The sequence below is a fragment of the Panthera pardus genome, unplaced genomic scaffold, assembly GCF_024362965.1.
Source record: "Panthera pardus isolate Hobbes unplaced genomic scaffold, ASM2436296v1 HiC_scaffold_24, whole genome shotgun sequence".
NCBI lineage: Eukaryota > Metazoa > Chordata > Mammalia > Carnivora > Felidae > Panthera > Panthera pardus.
Window position 1 is genome coordinate 87257359 of NW_026526810.1, and position 21716 is coordinate 87279074.

The 21716-nt window shown below is 33.3% G+C and overlaps 1 protein-coding gene across 2 annotated transcripts in view; it reads right to left on the reverse strand.

Annotated features, from left to right (window-relative positions):
- MDGA2 (MAM domain containing glycosylphosphatidylinositol anchor 2) overlaps nt 1–21716 on the reverse strand; it is an 857656-nt gene that overhangs the window by 100393 nt on the left and 735547 nt on the right. For both annotated transcript variants that reach the window (XR_002080692.2, XM_019451903.2), the window contains exon 10: nt 2251–2399. Coding sequence is in view for 1 of the 2 variants with exons in the window: in XM_019451903.2 (XP_019307448.1) it covers nt 2251–2399 (149 nt within the window). In the remaining variant the exon portion in view is untranslated. The remainder of the gene's footprint in view (nt 1–2250; nt 2400–21716) is intronic.

The following is a 21716-nucleotide window of genomic DNA, read 5'->3' on the forward strand; positions in this document are numbered from 1 at the left end:
ATAGTTAAAAAATGATGAGGCTAGATTGGCTAGAATTGGAAGCCAGATATGTCTGGAATGCATAATTTGAAAAAAAACATAGAGGAAATTTATACACACATATACACTCATATATAATTTATTCTAGAGTAGCAGAGTAGAGGGAAATTGTCTAATTTGTTCACAAGGAACACCACAGTGACTAGGAAATGTGCATCAGTGCATATCAGAGAGTTATATACTAGTTCTATGATCCAGATATGTAAAAATAAGAATTTATAGGAGATGCTAATGTAGGAGAGGAAAATCTGAAGAGAAACTGCCATTGGAAAATAGGGTAGTGATCATTGTGAAACATAATACAGAAAGTAGTTTATTAATAATGAGTACAAGATGTGGACAGAAGGAAGGGCTTCAATTAGTTGGATCCCTCTTAGAAGGAAATCTGATTCTGCTCAAATTAATTTGGGAGGAACGGCTCTAATGGCAACTGCTTTTCTGCTAAATCTGACTTAGAGAGAAGGTAGCTGCATACACAGTGGAGACAATGGGAATGGAGGTTTTGAGAGACAGGAGAGTAAAGCAAGGTAATGATGAGCAGAGTTGGGTAAATTCTGCAGACCCAAAATAGGCAGCCCTTCAGTTTACAGGAGCAATGGGCCATTACCCAGATACTGTAAGAAAGTGCATCTGAAGAAGAAAGTGAGAAGCTAAAGATGAAATTCTGACTTTATCATTGCAAATAAAGTTATAACCAGAAAAAAAGGAAAAGACACCTAAGGAAAATAACAATTTTACAAATAACAATTTGGTATTCGGTTCTTAGAGATCTCAAAATACAGATAATGAAAGATGAATGTGAATGACCAAATCAAGTGGTAAGGACTCAGAAAATGAGTTGACATGTCTAAAGTCAAGAATGCCCTAAGATGCTGTAAATATGAAAGATCTAAAAATGTTAGCTTAAGAAGAAAAAAAAGAAAAAAAGTCCACCAGCTGAAGGAAAAAGAACTGCTAACCTTTCTTGTTTATATTTTCTTTATTAGGGAAAATTGTCATCACATTAGAATGAGTAGAACAAACAATTTCGATACAGGTTTGGGATTTACTCAGATTTCCTTAGTGACTGAAGCAAAAGGGGAATAATAAAGTTTCTCAATGATACCCTGCTGTCTGCTCTATCAGCGACCTATGAATACTTAGACAAGAAAGTGGCAATTTTCAAACGCCAGGATGTATTTACTAGAAAAAAGATTTTTATTTTTTCATTTAGATTAGATTAGACAGGAAAGACATGAATATTCAACTCACAATATATCTTAATTTGAATAATGTATCTTACATAGTCTTTTATTATAACTTTGTGAACAAGGTAGAAAAACACTGGTTTTATGATAATACAACTGAGGGGATTAATGATGGTTGATCAATCTTCTCCAAGCAAACTTTGTCCTTTCTGTTGTGGAAACTCAAAATGCTATTCTGTTATTTCATCAAGGAAGTGGAATAACACTTTACAAGTCTGGGGATAATATAAAGTTTTGAGGGAAAGCTAATAGATTATATAGTCATCAAATAACTCTTCAAAAATGTTTTGTTATGTTGAAACAGTCACTCCAGATAATATACTATGTAACAGGAATCAATGTAAAGACCCACATTTAAATTTAAAAAATATCATTTACACCAACAAGGGATAATTTGGTTTAACGATGGTTCACTTGAAAATATTTATTTTCACATAACCCATAATCTTTAGCTACTTTAGGAAAACATACTTGATTGTTTTTGCTCATTTTACTAAAATATTTCTATTCTTCCAATATATTAAATTCATTCTTAAAACAACCTCTCTATGTACTTTGAAACCTTTAGAGTAAAAATAACTAAGACTTCTAACTCCTTAGGAAACAAGACAAAGAATTACGCATTATAGGTAAGTGTAAGCACATCTTAAATAAGTTTCTTTCATAGCAGTAAAACAGTGTAATTTCTATAGCATATCTAGTGATGAAGGATTTCAGAAGGCTCAAAGGATATCACTTTAGAATGTCTGCTGTCACAGCAGAAAATGCAAAAGTTAATCCAAACATTCGTAAATAATTCCAAACAATTCTGTGTAAAGCACAATTATCTTTCATATGGAAAAATATATTCTGGAATTTATGCAAAATGATTAAAAATTTAGAGGAATAAATCATAATAACAAGGTCTTCACAGAGAACCACAAAGAGAGAAAAAAAAAAGTCACTGAATAAATTTCTTTCTCACCTGCCTAATACCCAACCGGTATGCAACAATCCGATCTACTGCATCAGGATTCATTTGTGTCCACTGTAGACTGTAAGAATAAACACGGTGTCTGTTCTGCCACACAGGATTGTAGGTATCATAATAGAATTCTGGAGCATAGGCCTTTCCTAAAAATAGAAAGAGTGCTTAAATTTAATGATGACACATTAAACATGCATATTCTTTTTGACCCTCTTACCACATTCTACCATGTGTGCCATGAGTAATTCTTCTACTTGAAAAGTCATATTATTAAAATCTAATCAACTTTCTGGAGAATTCTGAGCATAGATACAGGAAGATTTCCTGGCTGATTAGATGAAGAGCGTGAGAGGAAGAGAAGAATCAAGGACAACTATAAGTTTTTTGTCCAAGAAAGAATGGAGTTTCCATCAACTGAGATGAAAGCCCATGGGAGGATCAAATTTGGGGGCAGAACTTCAGAAAGTTACTTTTGAACAGTTTAAATGATACAAATGGAGTCATCAAGTGGGATATACTAGTCTCGAATTCAGGAAGGGGCCAGGATTAGAGCTATATACTCTTGCTAACCATACGCATATAAATAGATTTTAAATTGAAAGCCATGAGATTGATGAGGTCACCAAGGGGTTGTGAATAGATAGAGAAGACGACTAAGGCCTAACCCTGAAGCAATCCAGCATTAAGAATGGTGAGAGAAGATAACCCTGACAAAGTGTGAGAAGGAATAAACCAGTCAACAGGAGGAAAATAAAAATTGTGGCATCCAAGAAGTCAAAAGTAGTATTTCAGCAAGTGAATGATCAATTCTGTAAAAACAAATTAGTAAAAATGAAAATCTGTGTTTATATTGTGTTTGGTCAGTAAATTTGAAATTGCCCAAACAACACAGTGACATAAGAACTTGGGCCAATAACAAAGAGGCTTTATTTAGATTTTAAGAATATCTGAAGTGCATATAGTGTATATAACATATATAAACCATCTCGTTTTTTTTTTTCCAAGTTCCAAGTTGAAAAATGTACAGACCACTTGGAACGATAGATCCAACTCCTGATATTCTGAAAAACAGATTTTTTCATACTTCATTTTTTTTTACCAATAATGTATTTATTTATTACATCAACAACATTAAAGGGGAGCCTATTAAATGCCATGTAGTATACTAAGCATTAGGGACACAATGAACGAAGTATGGCCTCTGTCCTCATAGAAAATACTAACATTTTCTTAGACTTTTCAAATAACTTTGCAATTCCTACTGAATGATGAGTTAATAAGTTGTACATTTATCATCCCTCATTCAACATCTTTTCTTTTTTTTATTTTATAAAAATTAAACATTAAATGGCCTCCTGGGTTTTTCCTCCTGGGTTTCTTTCTGTGGGAACTTCTATTACCTGGTTTTTCATATTTCTTCATCACTACTCATCTATCATCTAATCGTTGCAGAAGAGCTGGCCTGTAAAAAAATTTTTTTTAATGTTTATTTATTTTTGAGAGAGAGAGATAGTGAGTGATTGGAGAAGGGGCAAAGAGAGAGAGGGAGACACAGAATATGAAGCAGGCTCCAGGCTCTGAGCTGTCAGCAACAGAGTCCGTCGCAGGGCTCAAACTCACAAACTTTGAGATCATGACCTAAGCCGAAGTTGGACGACACTTAACTGACTGAGCCACCCAGGCTCTCTGGCCCATAAACATTTCTAAAGGATAGTTAAAAAATGGGTTTTGCCCACTAAGAAGAGAAGTGATAGCTCTATTACCCAGAGATGTTCACCAGGAAAAAATAGCATCGGGTGAGCTGAATTAGATTTTTGATACTTTTACCAGCAAAATTACATGGAATCAAATATCTGAACTTTGATAACATTTGGAAAAGCCTCCCACATCAATATTCTGTGACTTAAAAAAATGTTCCGTGAATATTCATTCAGTTGAATTGGAAATGAATTAAAAAGGAGGTCTCCTGCATAGAAGGAACTCTCTAGAAAAGAGCCATCACATTCACTTTATTGCCTCTTTTATCTTTTTATGGTATTTTTACCTATTACTAAGTGATAGCACAAATTTATTGTTCGCAAGACTGAAGGGCAAAATCTAGGTGGAAAATAATGCTCTGAATGAAGAAATCAATACCCAAAATGTCACTGGCAACTTTTATTTGAGACCAAATTTCTCAAAATGTTATTGAGGACGTGCATTTAGTAGTAGCTTAAAGAGCTAGGGGTTTTGATTAAAAGTAAGCATCCAAAACGTAAAAATGAAGCAAGTGAGCTGCTTAAGTAAGTAATGCAAACCTGGAGGGTTTTCATTAGAGACTAGTGATGATTTAATTAATGAAGTAATAGTCTCAGTAGGGTTTTTTTTTGGAGGGGGGTGCTTTTGTTTTTTAACCAAGGGGGAAATGCAGCGGTACTAAATTTAGTCCTAAGCATTACTGTTTATAAAATGAAGGACACATTCAAATGGAATGAGTACACAGAGTAGAGTCACAACCTGTGGCTGTTTAGCATAGAAAAGGACAAAAAAAAAAATCTCTCAAAAAAGGGCAAATGCAGTTTTCTAAGAGTTGAAATTCTATCACAGAGAAAGAAGATCAGACAAATTTTAACAGACCTATGAAATAAGATGAATACCAGCAGGTAGCTATTAGAAGGGAACACATTTTGATGTAGAAATGTTCTCCCAATCCTTTCTGAATATGGAATGATCTACATCATTGATTTATTTTCTCTTTGCTAGAGGTATTTAATCAATACCTACTAATCATTTAGCAGGTCTGAGATGGTGAATAGCCACAAGGTGGCCCTTAAAGTACCACTGAGTCGCAGATCTATTGGGTGCTATGAAACATGTGCCTGCTGTTTACTGTATTACTTTAACTGTAGAAATCATAGTAATTTACAGATTCCATTGCATGTTTCTATTGCCTGTAATATAATCCTGTTTTTTGTTTAGTGCCAGTAGGGTAATAGGCTGTCTGTCATAAATGCAAATAGCCATAATTCTAGAACTCATTGTTTACCTAAATAAATACTTTTAAGGTTATTGAAGCAGTTAGACCTTGAAATTAAGAAAATCCTCATGATCCTATGAATAATATGAATTAATCAAGATCTATTTTCAAGATCATCTAACACTCCAAATAGATCCAAATTTCAGTGTAAAATTCCATCATCTGTATATTTAATTGCAGAATATTATAAAGGCTTTCCAGAATATTTTCAAAAATATTTTATTTTCATTGATATATCTGTATTATTGTGAGTAACATAATATGCAGTAATCTTTCATGGACAATCAGATTAGAAAATAATTTAGAAATGATCTGTTCCAATATCTCCTATGACAATAAAGAGATTTAGGAACAAAGAAATGGTGATGATGTATGAAACTTGATATAAATAAAAAATCAGATAAAAAAGGCTCCATTACAAATTTTGACTTTGATTTGTGAAATTAAAAAAACAGAGAAAGTTTTATTTTAATTAGAAGTTTTGTGTTTTTACTTTTTTTAATTTTAGTTGAACTGCACAACCTTAGAATTAAAGATGAAAAAGGTTTTCGGGGTGCCTGGGTGGCTCAGCTGGATGAGCGTCTGACTTAGGCTCAGGTCACGGTCTCACAGTTCGTGAGTTTGAGCCCCGCGTTGGGCTCTGTGCTGACAGCTCAGAGCCTGGAGCCTGCTTCAGATTCTGTGTCTCCCTCTCTCTCTCTGCCCCTCCCTCTCCCTCTCTCTCTCTCTTAAAAGTAAATAAACATTAAAAATGATGAAAAAGTTTTTAGATGGTGCACAATATTGAATAGTAATAAATAATTACTGACAAGAAATCTTGACGAGTTACAGTTAAATATAGATATTATGCTTATGTTTCAGAACATATTTTGTACTAAATCTCTTTTGTATAAATTTTATTGAATAAAATGCTTTCTATTTCATTTAGAGAAATAATTTTTTAAAGTGACATACACACACATTTCTTCTCTGATTTCAGAGCTAATCATATTAAATATTTATACAGTCACTTGTAAGAAGCTCACCATAATACTAAAGAAATACCCTTATAATAATCCTAGACTCTGACAACCAAGCATGACATCTGCTGGTTGAACACAGAAAGAATTCATAACATATTTTTTTTTCTTTTTTATTCTGTGGGCATTTTTTTTTCTCCTTCTAGCAAGCATGCCAAGAAATTTCCTTTCTCTTTTATATTCTAGTTTTATTTTTATGCAATGTTGTCCCAGTTTAAATCTTTTTAGACTAAATGACCTAGTTCATTATCTAAAATAGCAGATACTTTTTAGATATATTATGTTCATAGATCATAAATTTTAAAATATTCTTAAAATATACATAGATAAAATATTTAATTGTTCACAATTTTAAATAGAATTTGTATAAAATACATTTACTCTCTGGCAAATAACTTTTGAAAAGTGATTAAATTGGTATTTCAAAATATGATTTTATGCATAAGCTAAAAGTTGAAGATCTAGTAAGAAGCTATAACATGTCACTTTCCATAGCAGTAAAGACAGTTATCTCAGACATAGGATTACTAGAAAATAGTTTCCCTTCACCAGCAAAGGAAGATGACAAAAAAATTATGTTAAATCATCATTTAATCTTTAAATATATATATTAATTTTTAACTTTTATTTTATTATTGTGAGAGAGAGAGAGCGAGTGCACATGAGCTGGGCAGAGAGAAGAGGAGACACAGAATCTGAAGGAGGCTCCAGGCTCTGAGCCATCCGCACAGAGCCCGACACGGGGCTTGAACTCACAAACTGTGAGATCATGACCTGAGCCGAAGTCGGACGCTTAACCGACAGCCACCCAAGCGCCCCATAATCATTAAATATATATATTAAATCATCGTTGGCCAGTGATACCACTGGAGTGCTTGAGTAAATCCAATACCAAGTTATTTTTGGAAGACATATTCTCAATTTAGACTACAGAGAATTTATCCTAATTAAACCTCAATGGATATGAATTCTGAATGCAACATTACTAACAAGAAAACGTTCAACTATGAATGACTAAGAAAGCCAATAAACAGCTGAATTAGTCTATAGATAAATAGAAACACATAATAGAATTTATAAGTAAGTATGCCCAAGAGCATTGAAGAATTACAATAGAGGATGATAAACCAATACTATGGGACCTTCTATGAAAGAATAACTAATATTCCCTACTGGGAACAAAGGTAGGCTTCACAGGGGGCATATTTGACACCTTTACAGATCTTACAGAAGAAATTGTTTGGACAGACAAGGGTGGCTTATGAAGGGATAAAGAAGAGAAGAAATAAAGCATGGCCCTTGGCAGCAAAAAAGGACTATATTATAGATAATATTTTAGAACTATCACAGGATCTGGTATAACGAGCATGCAATGCCCGCCTTTCCTACAAACTCTGCACTTTTGATGAATAGGGATGATATCATCAGCTGTCATATAACAGCTGACACACTCATGTACTCGAATAAGACAGGAAGAATAGGTCAGTGCTAACTTATGAAGTGCCTTGTTGATATAATAAGATGTTTGATACTTACCATATAGCCCAATTATTCTCTAATTATTTTAATCAGTACTCACTTAAGTAGGAGAAAAGATTTTATATGTATCTACTGATTTTCACTTCCCAGAGTGAAAAGAACTCAGTGAAATCAATGAATTGAATGAAAACTAAATTAATAATCAAAATGATAATAATCAAGGAATTTCATAAAAGATACACTAGCAAAGTATCAAAAATAATAAAAATATTAATATGTTTTAAATGTGTATTTATTATAAGAAAAGTGGCTACAGAGATTCGTGGGAAACTTAAAACACTGATGATGTACTGATTTAAACAAACAAGACTTCTAAATATCAGAAGAATCACAGCTCTGTGCCTGTATGCATTTTTAGTAGAAGCTAACAAACACAGTCAAATCACATTGTGTTCAGACTCAGGCCGGCTAAGACTGAGGCCAGTTTATTAGACAGACAGCAAAAATCTATGTAGCTCTGTCATTCCTCCACAGGATAGAAGAAAGAACATGCAATTGTTGGAACCATGTCTTGTCTTCAAATTAGTGAATCTTGAGCCATATTAAAAAGGAAAGAAAAGAAAAAAGAAAAGAAAAGAAAAAGAAATGATTCTATAGAAATGGAGATTTTTCTGGGGTGCCTGTGAGGCTCAGTCAGTTAAATGTCCAACTCTTGGTTTCTGCTCAGGTTATGATCTCATGGTGTGAGATCCAGCCTAGTGTCAGGCTCTGCACTGACAGTGTGGAACCTTCTTGGGATGCTCTCGCTCGCTCTTTCTCGCTCTCTCTCAAAATATGTAAAATAAACTTAAAAAATTAAAAAAGAAATGGAGATTTTTCTAAGTTTTAAATCAGGAATAGGATACAAATCCACTTTATAGTTTTTAATTATAATTGGTAGGAAAGAAGAGAGTGGAGTAGATAAGTGAAAAGCCCTGAGTAGGAAACCAGCAAGAAGACGCTGTTAAAAAACAAACAAAAAACCCAAAAACATGATTTGAGAAATGAAGAAAGGTGGATGAAGTCAAAACTCATTACAGATAAACACCCAATTAACATTTGTCCTCTGACTGGATACGAAGGGTAAACTCCTAAATTTTCAATGTGCACTGGACTGGACTGGACACTAGAGTCTACAACTGAGATGGAAAATGACTGTATGCATCTCATCCTGGAAGAAGAGTGAAGAGATACATTACCTCTTGGTATCCTATCCTTCTGAAAGCTTATTGTTTTGATTCAAAACTATGTAAAAGTTAGTATCTTGAAAATGGAGGCATAAGAGGACCAAAAAGTTTAATTCTATGAAGTCAAAGGGAAATTTTTTTTTTTAAAGAATCAATATACTCATCTTTGTTACCTATATTTGGTAGTTATATGATATTTAATATTAGGCCTTATCTCATTAAAAGAATGTAATAAAGGAATTACTAATGAATTGATGAATCCTGCATATTCTCATTTCACTAGAAAGATGAAGAATGGAAACATGGAAAATATCTAAGTAACACTGACAAAAGAAACTTGTATCTGATAAAAAAACAATTTATCTTAGAATTACAGTGAATGTCACAGCAGCAATAAACTGAATGCCAAGAGTTTTTTCAACAGTGATAACTTGTCAATATGTGTTCAGGAAACAAAAGCATAACTAAATTATACAGCTGTGAAGTCAATGACAACATCTTTCAGTTAATGATTGTTTAGAGTGTGAAAAAAAATTACAAGACATGTAGCAATTTATTATCCAACCAAATCATTAAAGTGAAATGCCTTTGTACTTGAGACAGAGAAATGTTCATCCATACTTTGGCTTACTGTTTGAGAGAGTCAATATGTTTTCAAATGACCAGTCATTGTTATGACATTTTTTTCAATAACCTTTTTTAGACTTGAATTAATGAGTATTTTTTTTAATTGAAGCACAGCTGACACACAATGTTACATTAGTTTCTGGTGTACAATGTAGTGATTCCACAAGTCTATACATTATGCTGTGCTCGCAAGTGTAGCTACCATCTGTCACCATACAAACCTATTACAATACCATTAACTGTATTTCCTATGCTGTACCTTTTCTCCCTGCAACATATCCATTACATAACAATAAGCCTGTATCTCACAATCTGGATCACTTGTTTTGCTCACCCCCTTACCCACCTTCCCTCTGGCAATCATCAGTTCTCTGTATTTATGGGTCTGTTTCAATTTTTTTAGTTTGTTCATTTGTTTTGTTTTTCAGATTCTACATAGAAGTGAAACGGTATGGTATTTGTCTGTCTTTGACTTATTTCAAATTTAAATAAATAAACACTGCTGGCATAATCAAGTCATCTTTGATAGATCATCAAAGAATATTACTAATATAATAAAAACTGACATAGATCAAAGGGAATAATGTGTGTGAACATCACCTAGAAGTTGACAAATCTCAACTATTAAGCATTAACTTTTCTTGCTTGATCCACATACCTGTGAAGTTGATAAGGGTTATTAGCATAATCTTAAAAGATGCACGTGGAGAAAATGCCATATAGCAGGATTCTTATGATATGCTCATGAAATGGCTTCATACAATTCATATCCTTTATCAAAATGTGTTAGCAGAAAGTATAATACTTAATTAAAAGTATTATTTCAATGCTCTTTTCTTTTTTTTTTTTTTTATTTTTTTTTCAACGTTTTTTATTTATTTTTGGGACAGAGAGAGACAGAGCATGAACGGGGAGGGTCAGAGAGAGAGGGAGACACAGAATCGGAAACAGGCTCCAGGCTTCGAGCCATCAGCCCAGAGCCTGACGCGGGGCTCGAACTCACGGACCGCGAGATCGTGACCTGGCTGAAGTCGGACGCTTAACCGACTGCGCCACCCAGGCGCCCCTGCTCTTTTCTTAATTAACAAAAAGCCAATGAAAGAAAATACTCAGACTTATGTGTAAACTTTTAGTCTTTTTATAGTTTGCTTCAATAATGTAAGTTCACTTGAATATAATATCCTACCAGTTCAATTTTCTTCTACAGATAGTTTTTAGGTCAGATATTTAGAGGAAGTATGTTTACAGAAATTTCTACTTGGAAAATTATTTAACTATAATGACTTCAAATTGTCTAAATTAAAATATTTCACTTTAATGTTTGAAATGCAGAATGAACCCAAGACTAAATTATATAAATTCTTCTAAAAATCATCTTTCAGTGTTGATACTTTAGCTTTTCTCTTAATCTCTAGGAAGGACATTAAAATGATGGCCCAAGAAAACAGCCTCTAGGCCTATTTCCTAAAACAGAAAATGATGATCAGATGCAAAAGCTATTATTTACCAAGAATCCTGTGATTGATTATTAGGAAAGAAATCACTGCTACTGAAATAGGCAACCAGATAGGGTTGCAGAAGGAACATGGCTTAGAAATCACTTCTTGGAAAAAAAGGGTCTGTTTTACCAAAACACATATGTGTGCTCAAGCCACACATATCCACATCAATTGGAAGCTAATATGATATGTTTTCCACTGTAAAAATTCTCCCCCAATGTAAGACACTTTTTGGAGGAGTTCATAATTTCATTTGAGCAAGGATCTGCAATATAAAGTTAAAATTGTTTATTAATACAATAAAAATTATTAATAAAGATTGTATACTTAGCAAATATTACTAATGATAGATCCATTTAGTTACTGCTATGGACTCTTTCACTTAGGTTTTCTGGTTGTCAAAAATAATTATTTTATGAAGATAACTGGGTGAAAAACCTGTCTCTGGAGATTCAAATGGATTAGCATATACAGTTTATTCTATTTATATTTGATAGAATCTATAAAATACCTATCATACAACTGACAAATAATATTAAATAAATATTAATCTCTTGCTGTATCACCTCTCACAAAAAAAAAAAAAAAGAGGAAAGAAAAAAAGAAAGTAAACTAAAATTCTCTAGGAGGAGGTCCACACTTGGTTTCATTGTTATGGTTTAGAAGCACAGGAAATTAAAGCAATTTTAGTAGGTTTTTTTTTTTTAAGTTTATTTATTTATTTTGAGAGAGAGAGAGAGAATAAGAGAGGGAGAGGAGCAGAGACAGAGGGAGAGAGAGAGAGAATCCCAAGCAAGCACTGCACTCTCAGCTCAGTTCAACATGGGGCTCAAACTCACCGATCCAAGAGCCAAAAATCAAGAGTCTGAGGCATAAGCGACTGAGCCACCCAGGAGCCCCTGAAGCCCCTGAAGTTTTAATACTAAACTGGACAAATTTAAATGAATGCCTATTTATTTTATTTAAACTTTAATGAAGCAATACTTCAATACAATTGAGTCACCTCTGACCTAGAAAACAAAATATTTATACAAAGTAGTTATCGACTTGCACATCAAAAATATATTGTATTGGGTAATATAAAATACACACACTTGCTGGATAGCAAACATTTCAACTTAAATAAATAACCCCCTAACTCTAAAACTCTGAATGGACTTTGCCAGAAATGATGCATTTCTGGATATGAATAATTTGATTTTTTTTTTTTTCCAAAATAGGTTTAGACTAGGATCTGGTTCAAAAAATTTAAAAGATGAAACAATTTGGATTTGATGAAACAGTTAGCTTTCACATTTGGCATGTAAATAGGAAACTGCTAAGGGTTTAGAGAAAGTTTTGAAATGAAACTTATAAATCCAGTGATATTTTATAAGGAAATATCTAAGTAAATGTTATGTGCATAAAAACCACCTGTTCTAAAGAAAACTAATGTGGAGAGATCCTCCTGAAATAAAGATGACTGCTTATTGATAGAGACACGCATGAAGAAAAAGGGCAAAAGACTCTGTACTTCCATTACCCACTTTGTATGCCATAGAGCTTGCCCAAAGCCTTTGCTTACCACTACCCTGTCCAGTATTTGAGACATTATGAAAATTATACATCTGGAGCTGGCATTTTAAAGTTATTCTGTTATAATTTACCACTACAACCATGGACTCAGGGAGTAAGAAAATGTTAAGGGATAAAAACTGTATCTCAAATTTATATAGGAATTTACGGTTTACAAATTACTTTCCCAAATATTAACTTATTTTAGTCTCACAGAGGCTGAGAAGGGCCAATATGCAAAAGCATATTACTTGGGTTGAGCTGCGAATCTTGAAAATTACTAAGAACATCATAATTGCTGAACTAATGCAGACTAGTTTCCTTGCCTGGTTTGCAAATCATCCCTCAAAAAGATCCAAATGAACATTTTCTGAGAAGGCAAGGTTACACCATTCACCTAAGGATTCAAAGAAAGCTGGCTTTCAAATAGAGGATCTGATCCCCATCTTCCTCAATGTATATTATTTCCAAGAATGGTACGATAAAATGAAATTTTTAGAAATCTTTCTTTCTAGAAACATTGCAGGAAATACAAGGCAGAAAGAATACAAAACTATTGTTTCATTTTATATTAAAAGATATTTCATTAATATAACCTTCCAAAACGTTTCCCTTGCTTTTTCTGGAACCCCCCCAAAAGGCTTCTCACATGTAATCCAAAAGCCAGTCATTTCAGGTTTTCCTGCCCTTTCTTTCTTATTCCAACCTCTATCAAAGACACAGTCAGTTCCCTTAAGGTTGTGTACAGTGTGGGGAAATTTTATCTGAATCTGAATTATGTAACCAGAACTATGTGTAAAAAAACCCTCTAATGTACAAAATTTTCAATGGAATATGTGTAAAAGGGAAAAAAATCCTACAGACGGTGTAATATTAGAGATTCGATTTTTTTTGTTGTTCAGTCTTGTAATTTCTGACACTGAAGGATTTTGTGTTCTCTTTATATACTACAAATACATCTGGATAAACACTTCCATTGGGATCTTCCTATTAATAACTTTGTAAACCTGCTTCTAGTGTTGTTCTTCCTGATCACAGAAAATATTCTAATTGTGGCTTCTAAAGCATTAGTAGAAAGTTTAATCTAGGGAATAAAACAGTTCTTTCTAGGCTTAAGGAAGAATTGATGCTTGATCTCTCCTAGACAAAAAAATATTTTTAAGGCACTTTTGGTGTTGTGTTTGCTATTTGTCAGGCACCATGCTAATCAACTTGCACACATTATGTTTTTTTAATATGTGCAATCCCCTGCAGGATGAGAATATTCTTATCATTTTCTTTCCACAAAAGATTAAAGTGAAGATTAGCGGTCTTAAACAGCTTGCCCTATAGTAAGCAACCATCCAGTAACAAAGCTACATTCTGAACCCACACTGTCCAAAGTCCTTTTTTGTTCTAACATCCAACATCTTTGGAAATGGTTGGTCACTACCAAGTGTGTCTGGCTGAAGGGGTGAGTTGGGCTGAAATTCAGGCTCTATTCGTCTTGCAACTGCTTCTACCCTGGTATAGGAGCCATATCTGCTTCAATAATGGGGACTTTTTCCCTAATTCACACACAAATACTGTACAGATGGATTTGCTGATAAAATGTCACTTCCACTAATCTAAAAAGTATCTCTGCTTCCCTACTTTGTCTGTTGTGAGTACAGAAACTGAAACTACAATTTACCCCTGGCACTAAACCAGATTTGCCACGTTATATTGTTATCAGAAAGTATTATCAACTCAGGACTTCATATAGATAAGGGTTGACTAAATCTCTTGAATGACACATACATGTATTTAACTAAATATTTAACTCAGGAATAATGAATATACAATAAGCTTCAGATAAGTGTATTCATTCTTTCCTAAAGTTATACATTCCCTAAAAACGTAACAACTCCAAATATCTTAATGCTTGTGTTCATTTAAAGGACCACTGGTTGAGGTGTGTGCATGGAAGGGGAACAGATGGATGTGTTGACCCAGTGGCTCTTGGGCTGAGAGAGCTGAATGTTCAATGGTGTACTTATAGACCACATTAACTTCTTGGCAAGAGCTGTTGCTGCACATGTGGGTGGTCCATTGCTGAATATGAATGCACTGAATATCATTTAGGCAGGGAGCGAGAGGTGTTCAAGTGAGCTGGAGGAAAGCCCAGAAGCTATGCTGTTTATCTTCTAGGAACATTTATTTTCTTCAAAACATATAACTTGAATTAATAAAGTGGATTTAGATATGAATAAAGGAAACTAGTTATTGAAACTGAATCACTGATACTCTCTAAGAATAACTAAAAGATCTGTGAATATGACTCCTGGCACAAGAAAAAGATTAGAGGATAAATAACTGTTCTTATCATATGGCTAAGAAGCACTGGTCTGGATCTGACCACAAAGCGGTTATCTCTCTGCAGTCAGATCCTGAGGCTTCTAGGAACTGTCATATTGATGAGTTTTTTTGAAACTAAGTTCATTAATATGATGAAACAAGTGGATTTCTTAAGTTGTGCTTACCTAAGTAATACAAAAATTTCAGACTGTGGTTTTATCCTCTGGTCTAAAACCTCAAAAGAATTTATAAAAAGAACACCTCTCTTGACTTCTGCAATTTAACGTCCGTCGCAAAACCTCCCTTAAGAAAAAACGATGGATCAGGTTTTGAGCCATCATTTGTATAATCTCTCTGCTGACCACTTTGAATCTGGTTTTTGGCATGCCTTTGGAACAAGTTTTCCACTGTTCTCATCCATTAATCATCCCTTCAGGGTGATAAACAGAAGCCAGGTGCTTAAACAGACACTTGGAAGTTTGGCAGTTGGCTAAGATGCCATTGAACTAAAAAGCCCTTTGATTCTTTCAAAGACTGGTTTTATTACCACCCAATATCTCCTGAAAATCCAACTGTACTAAGTGGTAAACAGACCCTTAAGAAAATAATAGAAATACTAAACATATAACATTCATATACATATATGTGCTTTTCTACATTTGAGTTTCTTTGTTTTATTCTTCTCTGGTTGTTAAGTGAATATGAGGATTCTTTTCTCTCAGGGGAAACTATTTGTGATTACAGGCTGTTTCTTACCATCTGTAAATTGGATCTAATGCCCAAAATAATATCAGGAAGCCATGAGAAATAGTTTTGGAATCTGACAGGCAGGCTATCTTGCTAGACTTGTATCTCTATTTTCCCTTCATTGTACCCCGTAGTGACAGTCTTCCTTACAAAATGGTAACCCTCCAAAACCTGATTCATATCTCTCTGATTTCACTTGTATGTATAAGTTTTGTTACCAACATATTAGGTCATTCTATATTCTTAATGTAATAGTCACTATCTCTTAAAGTAAGGGATATAATTGAGGAAAGATCATAGTGGTTATCATGGTGGGGGGAAATACCATGAAGACAACCAGTTTAGTGTGTCCATCTGAAGGAAAGGAGTTTAGAGGTTAGTGGAGGAAAAAGTAACAAAGATTTTTGAGGAACAACCAATTTTTTTGAATTACCCTGAATGTAGTAACAAAATATGCACTAGAATAAGTATATTATAACATTAAATAGAACAAGCATCTTTATATTATAAAATACCTCCTATTCCCAATACTACTTTAGTTGGCAAATATCATTTATCTGGTAATACGTAATTGAGATATGATTCCCATACAGTAAAATGTACTAGTTTCTATTATTAAAGGTTAGTTTGGTCTATTCATGAAATTTGTATAAAAGGAACCATAAATAGTGCACTTTTTGTGTGTCAGGTTGTATTCACTCAACATACTGTTTCTGAAAGCCATTCATCCATATACTGTGTCTACCAGTAATTTTTCACATTTTTTTCCATTTTTATGAGTATAATTCCATTTCATGAGTAAGCTGTTTATCCATTCACTTGTTGATGGATATTTGGAATGTTTCTCGTTAGAGGCTATTACAAATAAAGCTGCTATTAAAGTTTGTACATAATCTTTACATAGACATTGCTTTTATTTCTATAGGGTAATCATCTAGCAATTGAATTGCCAGATTACTTGGTAAGTGCATGTTTACATTTACAAGAGACAATCCATTTTCACAAAAGTAATCTCATTCTACATTCTCAGGAGCAGTGTGTGATAACTTCAGTTACTCCACACCCTCGGCAACACTTGGTATTGTGTCTTTTTAACTTTGGCCATTATAATGTGTGTGTAGTGTCATCTCATTGTGGTTTAAATTTCATTTCTACAATAACTAATGATAGTGACAGGCCTTTATACAATTATTGGTCAACAGTATGCTCTTTTCTGCAGTGTCTATTGAAGGTTTTTGTCAATTTTTAATTGGACTATTTGTTTTACTATTGAGTTTTAAAAATTATTTACATACTCTGGATACAAACCTTTGCAACATATTTTCTTCTAGCCCATGTCTTGCCGTTTTATTTTTTAATGATGTATTTTGAAGAGCAAAAAGTTTTAATGACCTCTGATGCATAATTCTTTAATGAATGGGGCTTTTGTTTGTTTACTTTCTAAGAAATATTTGCCTATCCCAAATTTGCATAGATTTTCTTCTATGTTTTCTTCTAGAATTTTATAGCTTTAGTTTATTTTTTTTAATAAGTTTATTTATTTTGAGAGAGAGAAAGAGTGAGAGCACAAGCAGGGGAGGGACAGAGCGAGAGGGAGTGAGAGGATCCCAGGTAGGCTCCAAGCTGTTGGTGCTGAGCCCCGCCTGGGGCTCAATCCCATGAACCATGATAATGACCTGAGTGGAAATCAAAGAGTTGGATGCTTAACCGACTAAGCCCTCCTGGTGCCCTTACAGTTTTAGTTTCTCATATTTATATCTACAGTTGATCTTAATCTTGTGAGCAGTGTAAGGTATTAAGATTTATTTTTTTCAATATGGATGTATCCAGAACTAACACAACTTACTCAGTAAACTACGATTTCTGCAATGGATTATGCTGGTGACTTTGAAAAATTCAATTGACCATATCTTCTATATAACCATAGATGTCTTTTTCTTCATTCTCTATTTTGTCTGATTGATCCTTCCTCGTGTATAGTTTTATACAAAAACTACACTATCTCGATTACTGTGTTTTAGAGTAAGCCTTGAAATCAGGTAGTACGAGGCTTCCAACTTTATTCTTTTTCTCCAACAGAGGCCTAAATATTGTTGAACCTTAGTTTTCCAAATAAAAACTCAAACATTTCAAGACCCATCGAAATAAAAAGAAAGAAAGAAAGAAAGAAAGAAAGAAAGAAAGAAAGAAAGAACGAAAGCAAGCAAGCTGGAAATATTGTTGGGAGTGAATTGAATCTATAGATCAATTTGGAGAAAATAAGCATCAAAACAATATTCATTCTCCCAATCCATGAGTGTATACTTCTCCATTTGTTTAAGTCTTGTTTAGTTTCCTGAGCAATTTTTTTGATTGTTCAAATGTATATATTGTTCATATTTTATTAAATTTATTCATATTTTGAAATGGTAATTTAAATTGGAAATGGTATTTTTTACATTTCAATTTCAAATTTTTGTAGCTGTTATACATAAATGATTGATTTTACATGTTTTATTTTATACATAAATATGATTGATTTTGTGTCCTTTGCTATTGCTAAATTATCTTATTAATTCAAGTAGGAATATCTACATAAACAACCATATGATTTGAGAATAGAATTATTTTTACTTCTGGGGCACCTGGGTGGCTCAGTCGGTTAAGCACCTGACCCTGGATTTTGGCTCAGATCATGATCTCAAGGTTTGTGAGATCAAGTGCGGTGTTGGGCTCCACACTGACAGCACTGAGCCTGCATGGGATTCTGTCTCTCCTTCTTTCTCTGCCTCTCCCAGCTCTCTCTCTCTCTCTCTCTCTCTCTCTCAAAATAGATAAACTTAAAAAAAAAAAAAGGAAGAGAACTCTTTAAAAAAAAGAAGTATTTTTATTTCTTCCTTTCTTATTTTTACGCATTTTATTTACTTCCCTTGTTGTGTTAATGCAATGGTAAGGACCTGCAGTATAATATTTGTGGAGGGTACAAGTGTATATTTTTGTCTTACTCCCAATTTTAGAAGGAAAATGTTTGGTCAGCGTATTATCTAGCTTACTGAGCATTCCCTGTGTACATGAAATAATGTATCTTTTACAACTTTGGGTATAATGATCTATAAATATCAATTAGTTTAAATTGCTTGATAATATAGCTTAGATCTTCTAAAACATCAGTGATTTTCTGGGTACATATTCTATCAATTATTCATGGATAGATGTTAAAATCTTCAGCTATAATTATGGAATAGTCTATTTCTCCTGGCACTTTTGTATTTATGAATTTTACAGCTCTATTATTAGAGACATACACATATCTAGAACTGCTATGTCTTCCCTATAAATTCTTCTTTTATTATTTTTAAATGTCCCTCTTTAACCCAAAATTGTTCTATGTCTTTAAGTCTACTGTGTCTGATAATAATAATACACCTTTGTCATGTTTCCTATGTCTGCTGTTTGCATGTTGTGTGTTCCTCCATTCTTTAACTTTCTGCCTCTGTGTCTTTGTATTTAATGTTTTTTTTTTTTTTTTTTTTTTTTTTTCCTGTAGACAGGAGGGTGTACCTTGTAAACAGCTTGCTTTTTAGAAAAAAAAAATCCAGTCCCATGATTTCTGACAACTAACTAGAGTGGTCAGTTCATTTACATTTAATGTAATTATTGGTATAATTGAGCTAATGTCTACTATCCTGCTCTTTATTTTCTTTGTCCCTTCAATGATTTTATTGTTCATGTATTATTGCTCTTTTCCTGTGATAGTTCGAGGAAATTCAAGTATATTTTAATTCCTTTGATGCACCACTTTTTGAAGATGTTTTAGAAGTTTCTGTATGACTAAAACTATGCAAGTTTAACTTACTGATTCTGTTTAGAGTTAATATAAGATCACTTTATATATCACACTTCATATTTCATGATTATCTGAAGTCCCTATTTACTTCTCACTTCCCACCTTACAATTGTTATAAATTTAAAACCATATAATTCAAATTAATCCCATCCTTTATGCTACTGTGATATTTTAGTTCTAATATGTTAAATCTTAATTTAATAAAGTTAGTATTTTGTTTCAAACCAAAGATGGGCAACTTTTCCTTAAAGAACTAGACAGTAAATACTTTAGGCTTATAGGCTATATGATTGTTGTTACAACTACTCACCTCTTCTGTTGTAGCATGAAAACAGCCATAGACAGTACTTAAACAAGTGAGGCTATGTTCCAATTAACCTTTATCTACAAAAAAACAGTTGGCTGGTTCCCAAGCTATAATTTGCTGACCATTGTTTATATAGCTGTATATTATGGAAATTACAAGAAAAAAAAGAAGAAAGATAGTCTTTTATCTTTACCCACTTATTTACTGTATCTGATCCTCTTCATTTCATTCCCCCCCCAGCTTCATTGAGATATAATTGGTATACAAAATCTGCACATAATTAATGTATACAAATTGGTACATTTGGACGTGTGTATACCTTATGTTAGCATCACCACAATCCAGGTAATAAACACCCATCACCTCTAAAAGTTTCCTCGTATGAGTGTGTGTGTGTGTGTGTGTGTGTGTGTGTGTACATGTTAAGAGTCTGGAAATAAACTCACTCATACATGGTCACCGGATCTTTTCAAGGATGCCACAAGTACATTATGAGAAATGGTGTTGAGAAAACTGTATATCCACATCCAAAAGAATGAAATTGAACCCTGTCTTTTACCATACATAAAAACAAACTCAAAATGGATGAAAGATTTAAATGTAAGGTCTGAAACCATAAAGAAAAGACTATTTATTTTTATAGATTTTGGTTTCCATTGATAACCTTCCCTGTAATAAGAAAAGTATCCTTTGGTATATTTTGTGGTACAGTTTTGCTGACTACTAACTCTCTAGATTTCATTGTTCAGAAACATTCATTTGATGCTATTTTTTAAATAGCATATCAAATTATAAATTGACAATACTTTAAAGAATTTTTTAAAGATTTAGAGATGCTCTATTGTCTTCTAATCCATATTGTTTCTCATGAGAAGGTAATTGTCATGCATATCATCAGAATATCATTTTTATTGTGGCTGCTTTGAAAAATTTCCCCTTCTTTGGTTTTCCACGATTATGGTGTACGTAAGTGTGGTTTTTTTCTGTACTCTTCTTGCTTTCTATACCAAGATTCATGCTTGGATCTGTGGGTTTGAATAACTTTTTTTTCTTCCAATCTCATTCTTGTCTTTTAAACCTTCAATTCTACTCATTTCAGACCATTTTGTATCATCTCCCATGTCTTAAGCCTCTTTTCTTTAGTCTCCATTTCTTTTTCTATCAGATTGTATCAGTTCTTTCAATTTGTCTTCAATTTCACTGACCGTTCTAACTTTTCCAATATACTGTTAAGCCCATCCAGGTAATTTTCCATTTCAGTTATTGCAGAGTTTTAGTTGCAGAATTTGCATTTAGTTCTTTCTTACAGTTTTTTTCCCCTTTGAATGAAATTTCTTATCCATTTGCTCATAAATACTACATTTATCTTTAAATCTTACTATGTATTCTCCTTGAATAGTTTGAAATTATTTATAATAGCTAGGTTTTGCTATATCCAACATCTGAGCTATCGTAGGGTTCCTTTTTAATAGACCACTGTTATTCATAACTAAGAGTAATATTTTGTTGTGTTTATTCTAATAGGTAGTTCAGTTATCAGCTGACCACCTGATGCTTTTATATGCTAGCTTTGTACATTTTATTGGAGTGAAAACAATGGAGAACTTAGGGCATTTCCCAAGCTCTTCCAACTTGGTGGGAGTCAACTTCGAAATTCTGCCTGCCCATGTTATGACGGCTTGGTGTTAGCCTTGGTTAGGAAGTATCTAGAATAGACCCTTACTCTCATACATGACCCTTATTTTCTAAGGTTTAATCATTTTGATATATTACCAGGATGTCAGAAATTTTAAGGGGAGGTATACATCATTTTGCTGAGCTAAAAATCCTAGCTTCCTTCAGCATTG